This window comes from Neoarius graeffei, chromosome 8, assembly GCF_027579695.1.
Source record: "Neoarius graeffei isolate fNeoGra1 chromosome 8, fNeoGra1.pri, whole genome shotgun sequence".
NCBI classification, from domain to species: domain Eukaryota; kingdom Metazoa; phylum Chordata; class Actinopteri; order Siluriformes; family Ariidae; genus Neoarius; species Neoarius graeffei.
In genome coordinates, this window is record NC_083576.1 from 37301785 (window position 1) to 37318749 (window position 16965).

Here is a 16965-nt window from a genome sequence, read left to right on the forward strand (position 1 = left end):
TAGACCAAAAATGGCTTGAAAAATAATGAAATGAAATGTTTCAACATTAAAAAAATACTACAAAAACAGTAAGCCATAATAAAAGAAACAAAGTCAATATTTGGTGCGAGATGACCCTTTGTTCTGAGAAAAAAAAAATAGTCTCAGGTATTGTGAGTGCAGTTTTATAAGGAAATGAGCTGTAGGCTTTACTGAACATCTTGCAGACCCAGCCACAGTTCTTCTAGTGACTTTGACTGTCACACTTGCTTCTTAACTTTGCAGCAAAACCCAGTAGCCTTCATTATGTTGACTTTTTTAATCTGGAAAGTGGTCTCTTATGTAATATGCTGCTCAGATACAACCTTTTTTCTGTAACATTTAATTTGGTGGTGGAAAACGAATGTTTGGAACCCTAAAATGTTTTTGGACTGATAATGTAGAAGTCCATCCATCCATCTACCCACCCATTATCTGTAACTGCTTATCCTGTGCAGGCTCTCAGGCAAGCTGGAGCCTATCCCAGCTGACTGTGGGTCAGAGGCGGGGTACACTCTGGACAAGTCGCCAAATAATCACAGGGTAAAGACAAAAAAAAATTATATATATATATATATATATATATATATATATATATATATATATATATATATATATATATATATATATAAGCACATACAGTTGTGGTCAGAAGTTTACATACAGTGACATTAATGTCATCTTGGATATGAATGTCATGGCAATACTTGGGCTTTCAGTAATTTCTTTGAACTGTTCTTTTTCTGTGGCAGAATGTACAGCAAACAACTTTAATTAAAAAAAAAACACTAGAATTTGCAGCACAAGTTTTAATTTTCTTTGGGTTTTCTAAAATCAACACAGGGTCAAAATTATACATACATGGTCAAAAATTTGCATACGCTCACTTAGATCATGAATTCAGAGGTGCTGAAACTTCCAAAATGTCTCTTATTTTGCCAAGGCTGAGGTCTCTTAACTTCCTGTTAGTGATCATGACTGACTACAGCTGGTAGCTTCTCTGTGCCTTCATAAAAAGGGTTTGTTTACAGCATTCATTGGACTGACCAACACACAGTAAAATGGGAAAGTCCAAGGAGCTCAGTGCAGATCTAAGAAAGAAATTTGCAGATATACAAAACTCTGGAATGTCTCTTGGAGCCATTTCTAAACAACTGCAAATTCCAAGATCAGTCCAAACAATTGTATCCAAGTTATTGTGAGGTGTAGTCACTTTGCCAAGCCACTTTGCTTCAAGAAAACCCAAACTGTCACCCTCAGCTGAAAGGAAATTGGTTTGGATGGTCAGGAACAACCTGGGAACCACCAAGGCATAGCCCTGCCATGAAACGGAAGCTGATGGTTCACTGTCTACAGTTCAGATCACCATGGACTAAGAGGCTGCTATCCAAGAAATAACCCCCTGATCCAAAATTTACACCTTCAAGCTTAACTAAAGTTTGAAGCTGACCACACAGACAAAGAAAAAGCCTTCTGGAGGATAGCTGTATGGTCAGATGAGACAAAGATTGAGTTGTTTGGCCACAATGACCACCATGCACAGAGGGACACTGTACCAGCTGCTGGTGGTGGTAGGATCATCATGCTCTGGGGCTGTTTTGCTGCCAGTGGAACTGGTTCATTGCACAAAGTGGATGGAATAATGAAGAAGGAGGACTAACTCAAAATTATTCAGCATAAACCATCAGAAACTTGAACATGACTTGGGAGTTACAACAGGATAATGAACCCAAACACGCATCAGAGCTGGTTGTGGAGGATAAAGCAAGCTAACATTAAGCTTAAAACAAGTCCTGACTTCAAACCTATTGAAAATATATGGACTGTACTTATAAGTTGAGTCCATGCCAAGAAAAAAAAAACACATTTAATTGAACTCTACCAATTCTACCATGAAGAGTTGTGAAATATCCAACCAGAATTCTGCCAGAACAAAAATGTTTGGTCAAGGTGAATCTTGTGAAAAGACATTTTACCCAAATATTAGGTGTGCTGTATGTATATTTTTGACCCTGTATGTATAATTCTGACCTTGTATTGATTTCATGAAACCCAAAGAAAATTAAAACTTGTGCACCAAATTCTAGTGTTTTTTTTTTATTAAAGATGCATGCTGTACATTCTGAAATGTGAATTCTTTATTCTGAAATGTGAAATTATTTATTTGTTCTGAAATTATTTACAGTTTACACAGCATCCCAACTTTTTTGGATCCTAAAAGTAGATAAAGAGAACCCAGTTAAACAAATGAGACAAAAATATTAGACTTGGTTATTTATTTATTGAGGAAAATTATCCAATATTACATACCTGTGAGTGGCAAAAGTATGTGAACCTCTAGGATTAGCAGTTAATTTGAAGGTGAAATTAGAGTCAGGTGTTTTCAATCAATGGGATGACAATCAGGTGTGAGTGGGCACCCTGTTTTATTTAAAGAACAGGGATCTATCAATGTCTGACCTTCACAACACGTTTGTGGAAGTGGATCATGGCACAAACAAAGGAGATTTCTGAAGACCTCAGAAAAAGCATTGTTGATGCTCATCAGGCTGGAAAAGGTTACAAAACCATCTCTAAAGAGTTTGGACTCCATCAATCCACAGTCAGACAGATTGTGTACAAATGGAGAAAATTCAAGACCATTGTTACCCTCCCCACAAGTGGTCAACCAACAAAGATCACTCCAAGAGTGTAATAGTCGGCAAGGTCACAAAGGACCCCAGGGTAATTTCTAAGCAACTGAAGGCCTTTCTCACATTGGCGAATGTTAATGTTCATGAGTCCACCATCAGGAGAACACTGAACAACAATGGTGTGCATGGCAGGGTTGCAAAGAGAAAGCCACTGCTCTCCAAAAAGAACATTGCTGCTTGTCTGCAGTTTGCTCAAGATCATGTGGACAAGCCAGAAGGCTATTGGAAAAATGTTTTGTGGATGGATGAGACCAAAATAGAACTTTTTGGTTTAAATGAGAAGCATTATGTTTGGAGAAAGGAAAACACTGCATTCCAGCATTAGAACCTTATCCCATCTGTGAAACATGGTGGTGGTAGTATCATGGTTTGGGCCTGTTTTGCTGCATCTGGGCCAGGATGGCTTGCCATCATTGATGGAACAATGAATTCTGAATTAAACCAGCGAATTCTAAAGGAAAATGTCAGGACATCTGTCCATGACCTGAATCTCAAGAGAAGGTGGGTCATGCAGCAAGACAACGACCCTAAGCACACAAGTCATTCTACCAAAGAATGGTTAAAGAAGAATAAAGTTAATGTTTTGGAATGGCCAAGTCAAAGTCCTGACGTTAATCCAATCGAAATGTTGTGGAAGGAACTGAAGCAAGCAGTTCATGTGAGGAAACGCACCAACGTCCCAGAGTTGAAGCTGTTCTATACGGAGGAATGGGCTAAAATTTCTCCAAGCCAGTGTGCAGGACTGATCAACAGTTACCAGAAACGTTTAGTTGCAGTTATTGCTGCACACCAGATACTGAAAGCAAAGGTTCACATACTTTTGCCACACACAGATATATAATATTGGATCATTTTCCTCAATAAATAAATGACCAAGTATAATATTTTTGTCTAATTTGTTTAATTGGGTTGTCTTTATCTACTTTTAGGATTTGTGTGAAAACATGATGTTTTAGGTCATATTTATGCAGAAAGATAGAAAATTCTAAAGGGTTCACAAACTTTCAAGCACCACTGTAAGTGCAGTCGGATTCTCTTAGCACTGTAATTGTCTTTTCCTCTGTTCTTATGAATTCTCCTTCACATCTTTTCTTGATCTCATGACATTTTCGATCATGTCATGCTCCGCCCTGGACATCCACTCCAGAGATTACAGATCTCTCACACCAGCGCCGATCTGGATCCGGGACGGGAATTCCACCTCACCTGTATTCACTTCCTGGTTTTCACCGCTGCCTATAAATACACCGTTCTCAGACTCTGACTTTGCCAGAACGTCTCGTTTGCTTCTCTAGCCATTTCTGTGCCTTTTTGCGTCTCATGGTTTTTGCTCGAGCTGTTTTTCTGGTTTGTTTTTTTTTGCACTAGCGTCGATTCTTGTTCATGGTTTTTTGCACTAGCATTTTTGCCCTTTCCTGTCTCGTGTTTTTGTCAAGTATTTTGTCTGTTTTTTCCTGGAGTATTTTTGCCATTTTGTTTTTTGTGTCCTGTTTGTTTACCTTTTTGCCACACCCTTTTTTCCTGGATTAAATCACCTTATTTATTGGATAACTGTCTGTGTTCTGCTTTTGGATCCTATCTCACCACACCTCCACCACCCCTAACAGTACGTTCTGGCCAACATGGATCCAGCGGAACTCACCCATATGAGAACGGCCATCCAGCAGCAAGGGACTCTCCTCCGGACCCATCAACAAGACCTCCAGCAGATCACCCAGAACCTCACCACCCTGTCCAACTCACTTGACCTCCTCACCACACAGATGCAGCGCTATCAAGCTGTGCCTACCCCTGCCCAGCCGTCTCCAACTTCAGCTCCTGCCACTGCCTTTCTCCGTGAACCGAGACTCCCAGCGCCTCAGCCCTACGATGGAGAGCCAGGTACTTGCAGATCGTTCCTATCTCAGTGCTCATTGATCATGGAGCTGCAACCTCTGACCTTCCCCACAGAACGCTCCCGGGTGGCATATATCATCATGCTCCTCACCGGCAAGGCCAGGGAGTGGGGAACAGTGGTCTGGGACACTGATGCTCCATGTTGCTCCAGTTTTAAAGATTTCTCCAAGGAGATGGGGCGAACTTTCGACAGCTCTCTGTCCGGCCGGGAGGCAGCTTGGGAACTCATGGAGCTGTGGCAGGGGTCCCGGTCTACTTCGGACTACGCCATTGAGTTCCGGATGTTGACGGCATCGTGCGGTTGGAACAAGAGCACCCAGGTCGATGCGATCCTGTATGGCTTGTCCGACGCCCTTAAGGATGAACTGGTATTGTGGGAACTGCCGTCGGACCTCTCCAGTCTCATGGACCTCGCCAACCGTATTGACGCCTGGTTCCAGCAATGGAGGAGAGAGAAGACCCGCCCCAGCTTCACCTCCTCTCCACCTCCCGCCTCGTCCGTCAAACCCATGCAGGTAGACCAGGTATGGGTGTCAGTGGAGGAACGACTGTGCCGGCAGAGCACAGGGGCCTGTTTCTACTGCGGTCAGCGAGGACACATCTGCTGAGTCTGCCTGCTAAAGGGAACGAGACCACCAGCGAATTGAAAGGCCCTGGTGGTCAACGCTCGGAACCAGCCCCCCACTGATTGACCATTACTCCCTGTCATCATCCACGACAACCAGCATCACCATCTCCAGGCCCTCGTCGACTCAGAGGCGGACAGGAACCTGATCTGCTCCACCACCACCAAGCGTCTGGGAATCCCACTACTTGCCCTCAACGTCCCTCTCACAGTCCTGACACTCAAAGGCACCGGCTTGACCACCATCACCCACCTTACCACCCCGCTCACCCTGAGGATTTCCAGCAACCACTCTGAAACCATCCAACTCCACGTCATGAACAACCCCCGCATACCCATCATCCTAGGATTACCCTGGTTAACGCAGCACAACCCCCACCTAAACTGGGCCGATAACACCATCCTAGGCTGGAGTCATTCCTGCCTCGCTTCCTGCCTGAACTCCACTCTGCCTCCTGCCAAACCACCACAGCCTTCAGCCAGCGAGTTTCCCGACCTCTCTCACGTGCCTCCAGAATACCTGGACTTAAGACTCCTCTTCAGCAAGACCCAAGCAGTGTCCCTCCCTCCTCACAGATCCTATGACTGTGGAATCGACCTCTTGCCCGGGACGGCACTACCCAAAGGGCGACTCTACTCTTTCTCTCCTGTCGAAAGGCAAGCTATGGAGAAGTACATCTCCGAGTCTCTGGAAGCTGAGATCATCTGCCCTTCCTCCTCCCCAGCAGGGGCAGGATTCTTCTTTGTGGAGAAGAAGGACAAGTCGCTCCGCCCCTGCATTGACTATTGAGGTCTCAACACCATCACAGTCAAGAACTGCTACCCACTACTGCTCATGACCACGGCCTTTGAACTACTCCAGGGAGCCAAGATATTTACCAAGTTGGACTTGCGCAATGCCTACCATCTCGTCAGGATCAGGGAGGGGGATGAGTGGAAGATGGCCTTTAACACCGCCACTGGCCACTACGAGTACCTTATGGTCCCTTTCGGCCTGACCAATGTACCCGCAGTCTTCCAGGCACTCGTCAACGATGTCCGAAGGGACTTTCTTAACATCTTCATTTTAATGTACCTGGATGACATCCTGATCTTTTCTCGTTTCCTGGAGGAACATCAGGGCCACATCTGGCAGGTCCTCCAGTGCCTGCTAGAAAATAAGCTGTTTGTCAAGGCAGAAAAGAGCAAATTCCACCAGAGCTCTGTCTCATTTCTGGGGTTCATCATCTCCCTGGCTAGGATCCAGATGGACCCCCTCAAGCTTGAGGCAGTCACTGACTGGCCCACCCCATCCTCATGACAAGAGCTCCAGTGTTTCCTGGGATTTGCCAATTTCTACAGGCGCTTCATCTGTGACTTCAGCACGGTGGCCAGACCTCTCACTGCCTTGACTTCGATTAAGACCTCATTCAAGTGGGGGGAGGAAGCAGTGAAAGACTTCTCCATGCTCAAGCGCAAGTTCACCACAGCACCCATTCTCACCATACCCGATCCAACCAAACAGTTCATCGTGGAGGTCAATGCTTCTGAGTCTGGGGTCGGAGCCATTCTCTCTCAGAGGGCCAATGATAACAAGGTCCACCCCTGCTTCTTCTTCTCTCGCCAGCTGTCCCCTGCTGAACAAAATTACGACATCGGCGACATAGAGCTGTTGGCTGTCAAGCTAGCTCTGGAGGAGTGGAGGCACTGGCTCGAGGGGTCAGATCTCCCCTTCCTTGTCTGGACCGACCACAAGAACCTAGAATACCTCAAGTCCGCTAAATGCCTTGACTCATGACAAGCCCGATGATCTCTCTTCTTCTCCTGGTTCCAATTCACGCTTTCCTACCGCCCAGGCTCCAAGAACGGCAAACCTGATGCCCTGTCCAGGATATTCTCTGCCCGCCAGGAGGAGTCTAGTACACCCAAAACCATCCTCCCTCCACACTGTCTGGTGGGGGCTGCCTTACTTGAGGTAGAGACATCGGTGCAGAAGGCTTTGGAGCAGGACCCCAGAGAAGGTAAGTCAAGCAAAATACCACCTCACCATCTGTTTGTTCCCTGTTCTGTGTGAACCCAGGTGCTGCAGTAGAGTCATGGCTCCAAGTTGGCTTGTCACCCAGGAGCTGCTCAAACCCTGGCGCTCATCCAACAGTGCTTCTGGTGGTCATCCATCAAGGAAGATGTCCAGGAGTTCATGGCAGCCTACGACACATGTACCTGGAACAAGACAGCCAATCGACCCCCTGCTGGCCTGCTAAGACCCCTCCCGATTCGTCATCAACCCTGGTCTCACATCGCCCTGGACTTTGTCACAGGACTCCCCAACTCAGGTGGCAACACATGCATCCTCACAGTTATTGACTGTTTCTCCAAGACAGTCCATTTCCATCCCTCTGCCCAAGCTTCCCACAGCTAAAGAAAACGCCGAATTACTCATCCTTCACATTTTCCACCTACATGGACTTCCCACTGATATCGTCTCTGACCGGGGTCCTCAGTTCACTGCGCAGTTCTGGAGGGCCTTCTGCAAACTCATTGGGGCCTCCTGTAGTCTCTCCTCAGGGTTCCATCCTCAAACCAATGGCCAGGCAGAACGGGCGAATCAAAATTTGGAGGTGGCACCCAGGTGCATGGCGTCCAGGGATGCCGGTTCTTGGAGTAAATACTTACCTTGGGTCGAGTATGCTCACAATACTCTCCCTTCATCTGTCACAGGTCTCTTGCCCTTCCAGTGCTCGCTAGGTTACCAACCACCACTCTTCCCCAACCAAGAGGAGGAGATTGCCATACCCTCAGCCCAGACCTTCATACACCACTGCAAGAGGACGTGGGCATTGGCCTGGAGAAGACTCCTTCGCTCCACCCTAGCACCCAAGAGGCAGGCCGACAAGGCACCCACCTACCAGGTGGGGCAGCGAGTCATGCTCTCCACGTGCCATCTGCCACTCAGAACCGTCTCCCACAAGCTGGCCCCCAGATACCTAGGACCCTTCCTCATCAGCAAGGTAATCAATCCATGTTCCATCAGACTGGCATTACCACTCACCATGCGACATATTCACCCCACTTTTCACGTGTCACAGCTTAAACCTCTGGTCTCTAGTTCTTTGTTCCCACCCTCCAAACCCCTTCCGCCTCCCATGCTCATTGATGGCGGCAAAGCCTACACGATCAAAAAGCTGGTGAAGGTGCAGCGGTGAGGCAGAAGACTCCAGTACCTGGTGGACTGGGAAGGTTATGGTCCCGAAGAGAGAAGTTGGGTCCCTGCCAGGTTCATCTTGGACCCAATTCTTATCTCTGACTTCCACCGGCAACACCCAAACACGCTTCCTAAAGCACCTGGAAGCGCTCGTTGGGGGGGGGGGGGGTACTGTCATGCTCTGCCCCGGACATCCACTCCGGAGATTATGGATCTCTCACACCAGCGCTGATCCGGATCCGGGATGGGAATTCCACCTCACCTGTATTCACTTCCTGGTTTTCACCACTGCCTATAAATACACTGTTCTCAGACTCTAACTTTGCCAGAACATCTCGTTTGCTTCTCTAGCCATTTCTGTGCCTTTTTGCATCTCATGGTTTTTGCTCTAGCTGTTTTTCTGGTTTATGGTTTTTTGCACTAAGGTTTTTTCTTGTTGATGGTTTTTTGCACTAGCATTTATTCTTGTTCATGTTTTTTTGCACTAGCATTTTTGCCCTTACCTGTCTCGTGTTTTTGTCAAGTTTTTTTGTCTCTTTTTTCCCAGACTATTTTTTCCATTTGTTTTTTGTGTCCTGTTTGTTTACCTTTTTGCCACACCCTTTTTTCCTGGATTAAATCACCTTATTTATTGGGTAACTGTCTGTGTTCTGCTTTTGGACCCTATCTCACCACACCTCCACCATTCCTAACAGATCAAGGTCAAAGAAAAGTAATTTGGAAAGGAAATAGGATGGACTATTGGAATGTAGCCCTGAATTTGAAAGAGCTGAATGCAGAACCAATATATTCAAATATCTTAAGTTTCATACTGAAATTTTCACATTACACATTTTTCTTTCAAGCATTACCAAATTCAGTTTCAGTTATTTTGACTGATCAACTTTATTCTATGATGAATCATTTCTATCCTGATGGGAGTGCTCTTTTCCACGATGACTCTGCACACATCCACAGGGCATAAGGGCTCACTGAATGTTTTCATGAACATGAAAATCTAAATCATGTGCTAAGGCCAGCAGATCTCACCCCAATTTAACACTTATGAGAGATTTTGGAGTGACCTATTAGAAATTGCTTTTCACCACCATCAGAAGTTTGGGATTGTCTTTTGGAAGAACAGTGCTCAATTATTCCTGTACAGTTTCAGATGCTTGTATAATCTTTGCCATGCTGAAGCTTTTCTAACCCAACACATTGCTAAGACATTTCATGGTGGGTTTTTTTTTTTTTACTAAATTTGCCACCTGGTATTTAATTTTACCTTGCCCCACAAGGTATGTTTAGGTTTGAATAATAGTCTATCCAGATAATGAGATTCCCTTTGTTATATAAAAATAAGGTAATACTTGTCATAATTATTGTATATGCTATTGTAGGATAGACTTGATGAACTCAAATGCTTCAGACAGTATTACTCAGTATATATTGCTCAATACTCATGAATTTTTTCATTAATGTTATAGAGTGGAGCCTTCCCATGAAGGAATGTGACTATTTACGAGAAAACACTGTAGATAAAGCTAAGTGCTAAGTAAAAGATTGTGTATTGAGCTGGAACTATGAAATATTTGTAGCAAATGTGTAATGCAACAATCAATATGTGAGCCTAATCTAGAAAAGAGAAGAATAGAGGAAATACATAACACCTAGAAAAACATCATAGGACACCTGATGTCTACATTACAGACAGTGGGGTTAAATAGACATTTGTATATATACTGTTTTGCAGACAGTTACTGAAACCTGAGGTGGACAATACATATTCCTAACCCCAGTTAATCCAAGCACTGTATTACAAAAAAGATCTGCAATACCTGCATGAGACATTCTGTCTGTCCCATTTCCAGTCCCATCAACATTGTATATAACTACAGCCGATGCACCCTCTTGCTGCGCAGCTTGAATTTTCTCAGCATGGGTACAGTTGCCTCTTTTGATGAGAGCTATCCATTGCGCCTCCTTAGTGGTGAATGTGGTATTCGGTTGGCAGCCCAGTGAATCTGAATTTGGGAGCACCACAAATCCAGAGGCCTGTTTCAGTGGTGAGTCTGACCCATACACTCCGCACTCACACACACTGATCATCGTTTGGTTAGTCCCTGCGCTCAAGTAGCGCACTTCCACATATGCAGTCCAAAATATCAAAGAGGAACCTGCATGGACACGAGACTGAATAACCCACAATGCCAGCCATGTCCAAGTTAACCCACGTATTACTCTATAGTCCCTTCTCATTTTCCAGAGCAGGTAAATAATCCTGATTCGCTTTGTAATGTTGCACAGTGTTGCACTGTACCAGTGGCTAACTGTAATCAGATATTGCTTCAGGTAATCTAAGATTGCTCTACGTCAGTTGGAGCTAATCTTATCATTCTGGACCTTGAACACTGGCTAAGATATCACTTATTTGAATAAGTTAGCATTCACAGTGCCCTACTCATTCCTTGTTGGTGTAGAAATACACTCTTTAGAGAACAAAAAAAAAATACAAAAGACATTTAGAATGTTTATAGCACTCAGGTCACATTTACATGCTGGAATTTCAATAAATTCATGATAAATTAGATGAAATTGGTGGTGAACAGTCTTCCTCTCTGACGTCCCATCTAGGTGATTTTTTTTTAATTTCTGTTTGTTTGTTTGTTTGTTTGTTTGTTTGTTTGTTTGTTTGTTTGTTTTACAATTTAAGAGAATACCATGGGTCCAAGTGTGCAACTGAAATGTTAAAGATATTGTAAAACAAAGTAAAAATTCCTAACAGTGGAAATAAATCTGTTTATTTAGAATTTGTTATCTGCTGTGTGGCTCATGTTAACATATGTAATATTCAACTTGAGTAAATATATAAAATCAGAAGGTTGTGCATGTAATCACAGTTCCTCCACTAGGTGGAGGGCTACAAGGGCAGTTTCCTTCTGATACAGCGGACTTTTCTTGTTTGCTCGTTTCCAAGCCAAATACTAGTAAAGTCAATCTGAGTGACCCACATGGCAAGGTGGTACTCCAATTAGTCACAAAATCATGGTTATGTATGCAACATCCTTTTCTACTTCCTTGTGTTCCATAATGGTTTATATATTGTAGGATTAACATATATCAAACATGTCACAAGCTTGTCACAACAACAACAATAAATTCCCTAGACAGCACTTACAGTAAGTATTTAGAAACCTTTCTATGGCTATGATAACCAGAGTTAGGTAGAGTAAGCAAAAAATGTACTCAAGTAAAAGTATTGTTACTTCAATAATAATGACTCAAATAGAAGTGCTCATCAAAATAATGACTTGAATGAGTTAAAAAAGTGTCATAAAATGATTACTTAAGTAGTAAGTAGCTTAATGTAATAATTTATATAATGTATTCTGTTCAATATCAATCAGTATCAGTCAGTAATATATTGAATATTAGTTATACCCAAAATAAAAATGTAAAGTGTTTGTCTAACAAATATAACATGAAATCTGCTCATTCAAGTGCTATTCTGAATGAATTAATAAATAATAACATAAATGAAGGCAATTTTGTCAGTTTAGTTTCATAAATCTTCCAGGATTTAAAAAAAATAAAAAGAGCTGAGCAACACAGAGCTGTGTGTGTGTGTGTGTGTGTGTGTGTGTGTGTGTGTGTGTGTGTGTGTGTGTGTGTGTGTGTGTGTGTGTGTGTGTGCGCACACTGAATGAACAAAAATCGTTGAAAAGCCAAAGTCTATAAAAATATAGTGTGTCCTACCCTCTCCCTCCAGTGCATTGCTGGTAGGTCTGCAACAAACGACTATTGTGAGAGTCAAATAATCCATTGATTGTTGAAATGAATAATCAATTATTCGGATTATGTATCACCCAACAACCAAATAACTCTCATTTACCTCTCAGCTGTTAAATTTTGCTTGAGACTGTTTTATGCATGCACTAACAATGAAGACAATAAAGATGAACACTTAATTCAAAAATTCAATCATTTAATGATCATTCCTGCTGATACAAAGGATAAACAAAACTTCCAGTATCCATTTTACTGTCAAAATTTAAAGCCAAGGAGAAGCAAAGTAGCTGTGATAAAATATAATAAACCATCTCTCTCTCTCTCTCTCTCTCTCTCTCTCCACTGAAGCCATGGGGCCTAATATAGCCTATGGTTAGCTGTAATTCCACCCACCAGACAAACCAAATTCAAAATAAAGTATATAGTTGATACTTCAATTATTATAAAATAATAACTCAACTAGACAAACACCAAACAAACACAAAACACTTTCTCTTCACCCAGACCCCTTTGCGCGAACAAAATACCCATATTTACCATTTACATCAGAAACACCCCTGTCAAAATGGACCATACCACCAAACACCCCTATTTCCAATATCCCTATTTCATCGAATATCCCTATTTCAGTAGTACAGCCACCTGGTGTCATTGAATGGTGGCAAGTGAAACAAGATGCAGAGTTGTTTTACAAAGTTTTAACCAATAAATGAAAATATTTTAACAGCCAATGTAAATGTGAATGTTTATACAGATAAGAGGTGAACATGCCAAAGCATAAAGGTGGAATACTTCAGTTTGTACACAAGCATGTTGTTGAAAAATGCCGGTAGGTTTTTCCCTGCACTTCTAAAACAACTTAGTTCATTAAAATGGAGTTAATTTATGGCAAATGGTGATAAACGAATACAGTGAATTATAAAACAATGCAGAAACAGTAGTGACAATGCATATGGAGAAACATTAGCAGCAGTTCAGCTCGTAGTTTTTTGTGCTGGTAAATGGCTCTGTCCGCGACACTCCATTTAAGAAATCTACATTTCAGCCAATTTTTGTTTTGATTCTAGAATCTTGTGTAGCTATTGATTCTTTTTAATAGTTTTGGCTGGGCTCCTGCCTGAACTGATAATTGCATCATCATTTTTGGGGTTTTTGTTTTGTTTTGTTTTTTTCTTTGGCTAATATCAGACACAAGGTACGCCACCACTCTTGCCAGAGCACTTGGGGGTTAGGTGCCTTGCTCAAGGGCACTTCAGCCAGTCCTGCTCCAGGGAATCAAACCAGCAACCTTTTGGTACCAAAGCTGTTTCTCTAACCATTAGGCCATGGCTTCCCTGAGATATTGATAGCTCCTCAGTGGAAAAAAGAATGGAAGAGCTAAAAGTTTACAACTGCTGTGTAATGTTTTCTACATGCTGCAATACAGCATATATTAATGTATGGGCTGCACGTGCCAATTCAGAACTCACACTCTCTTCTGAGCATGCGCTGTAAGTGGTGTGTGACAGCACCATAGCTGAGAGAGAGCTTGTGCAGTATGGGGCAGTATTACCGCAAATTGCACCATGCCATTCTTCAAATACTGTGGTAAGGAAATGTCTATGCCTCTGAAGCCCAAGTAAAAACCCCTCAGACCCCAAATTTAATGAGTTTTACTTTTTTATGCAGGCCATCCGAAATATATTTACAAGTTGACATCCAATTTTTCCAATAGTTCTCATGGAATTAGGAAAAGTCACAAAGCATGAAGCCTATAAAGCATCATTAACCACTTGTAAACCTTTGAAAGCTGCCTGGGGTCTATGAGACCCCAAAGACAACAGGATAATTAAGTGTGAGGAATTTTAAAACAGATATATGAAGTGTATTGTAAGCAACCTACCTACATATATAACTTAGGAATTGCTTAGTGTTATATTAGATGATATAAATATTCCTCTTCAGTGTCGTTAATGACAATGCAATCCGCTACCTTGTTCTGCTTGAAGAGCTGGGCAGTGTCACCGGTTCAAGCCTTCACCACTACTCCACACTTCTGTACCATAATCTTCTCCAGGTTCAACTTTACACCCGTAACTGCAAACAAAGAGAGAAATAATGCACGATGAGTGTTTATGCATGTATATGCATGTTTGCATTTGTGCAGGTATATTATGCATGTGTGTGTGTGTGTGTGTATGTGTATATATATATATATATAAAATGTGTAAAGTGTGTGTGGGAGTGTGTCTTCATGCTTAATCATGGACACAGACACAAGCTATATACCGAGTTGTTAAAGTTCTCAGTCACATGATCACTACTCTGTCATTTGAAGTTTTGTAATGTCATACGCTTAGTTTTACAGAATGACATCTTTGTCTCTGACACATACCACACACAAAGATATGAAGACCCACAAAAAGATTGAGGGCTGTCATATAGCATGCAGATGTTTTGTTGTTTTTTTCCCCCAACTGTGCTGTTTTCAGACCACAGAAACACAAAAGGTAAACCTTTGAGGGAATGAAACACACATTCAGGCCAAATAAAACCCAAAAAAATAAACATTGCTGATCATGACAAGTGCCCTGATGTGCCCCCCTGCACATTTTAAATAAAAATAAAACTTTATAACAAGAATTTATCCATTTTAAAAGTTGTGCTATTGCTAAGAATAGGCTTCCCTGTATGCGGCAAGCAGTGAAACTGGATATCTGCTTGTAATGTAGCTTACACACTATTACACCTTAGTAACACAGAGCCATCAAATAAAGGCTTCTAATTCTTAAAAAAATAATAATAATAATAATAAAAATAAAAAATCAATCCATGGCTGCTGGTCCTCACTGCTCTGGGTATGTTTGTGCTCACTGCTCACGTGTGTGTGTGTGTGTGTGTGTGTGTGTGTGTGTGTGTGTGTGTGTGTGTGTGTGTGTGTGTTTTCACTGTTTCAGATGGTTTCAATGCAGAGAAAGAATTTCACTGTTCTGTAACATACAGTATTATGCAAAAGTCTTAGGCACATGTAAAGCAATATTGTAGACTAAACATGGCTGAAAAATAATGAAATTAAATGTTTCAACATTAAAAAAAATACTATAAACAGCAGTAAGCCATAATAAATGAAACAAAGTCAATATTTGGTGTGAGACGACCCTTTGCTTTAAAAAAAATAGTAGTCTCAAGTATAATTAGTGCAGTTTTATAAGGAAATTAGCTGTAGGTTTTACTGAACATCTTGCAGAACCACCCACAGTTCTTCTGTCAGTAAACCTGTAGAAAAGGAACAAGCTACAAACATGGACACCTTGAACTACAGTTCCCATGAAACACAGCGCCCTCTGTCTCCAGCCTATTGAAACTCAGCTGTCTCTCATTTCCTTAATCACCTGACCTTCTATTTAAAGCAGGTGCGCGGAAGCTTTAATTTTAAATACATTTCTGAGTGGATAGTATCTCCATCCTTGACTCTTGTATGCTGCATAAATGGGAATTAAAAAATATATATTTTTGAGAGTTAAAATCGACCGCAAAGTGGGAATTCGAGCTGCCCCACTGAGCCAGCCAGCCCTGAGTGCATGATGTCACAGCAGTAACCGGTTTTAAGGCCGAGGCTTTGACAGCTATAGACCAAAGTCATATAAATAAAAATTTATGGTGAAAGTCAGAAATACCATTACTGACTTGCTCAACTAAGACTGATTTGACTTCATTGATTGTGGGTTGACTCGCATTAAAACAGGATAGGTGTTATAACTTGTGCAACATACATGTACATGCATGCATTTTCACTGATAAAACGTAAAAGGCTAATTAAATAATCAGATGAACTGAGAATCGCATTCTGAAGCAAATGAAATAATCTCATCTCATTATCTCTAGCCGCTTTATCCTGTTCTACAGGGTCGCAGGCAAGCTGGAGCCTATCCCAGCTGACTACGGGCGAAAGGCAAGGTACACCCTGGACAAGTCGCCAGGTCATCACAGGGCTGACATATAGACACAGACAACCATTCACACTCACATTCACACCTACGGTCAATTTAGAGTCACCAGTTAACCTAACCTGCATGTCTTTGGACTGTGGGGGAAACCGGAGCACCCGGAGGAAACCCACGCGGACACAATGCAAACTCCGCACAAAAAGGCCCTCGCTGGCCATGGGGCTCAAACCCGGACCTTCTTGCTGCGAGGCGACAGCGCTAACCACTACACCACCATGCCGCCCTGAAATAATCTTATACCAGTAATTTAAATACACAATACAAGTTACATGTATTAATCTAAATGCAGGTAAACAACGTGTTGTTTTTGTTGTTTTGTATCCAAATGAGTCGCAGCTTACCTGTCTATGTTCTCGCTTCTTGAAGGCCGATCTTGTGGCCAACTGTTTTGAGACAATCTGACTTTCAGTTGTTCGTTCAGTTCTCTGTTCATTTGCAGCAATATCCAGCAGAGAAATCAGACGGCTGGTCCACTCATTCTCCATTTTCTCCATACTGAGTACTCTGCCATTACTGTTCGGCTCAGGTAATTACTAAAACCTGGGACGGGATGTCACCGGTTTTAGCAACAACCGCGGGGAGGTCACTGCCCGAGTGATATGTCACATCCCATTCCGTCCCAGGTTTTATCAACAACCCTCGGCTCACGCTCCAGGAGAACTGGTGCAACTGAACTTACTTTCCTTTTTTTTTTTAAATTAAATAAATACTTTCCTTTTCTTGTAGTTTTATTTAATTGTTGGTACTGCACCCTCTTTCCATATGGGCTTATAGCCAACGCTCCTCAACAGATCAGAG

General features: G+C 42.4%; 1 protein-coding gene across 1 annotated transcript in view; it reads right to left on the reverse strand.

Moving 5' to 3' along the window:
* LOC132890601 (RING finger protein 148) overlaps positions 1-10651 on the reverse strand; it is a 68088-nt gene extending 57437 nt beyond the window's left edge. The window contains exon 1 of the mRNA XM_060927622.1: positions 10231-10651. Coding sequence (XP_060783605.1) covers positions 10231-10651 — 421 coding nt within the window. The remainder of the gene's footprint in view (positions 1-10230) is intronic.
* Between the last annotated feature and the right edge of the window lie 6314 nt (positions 10652-16965).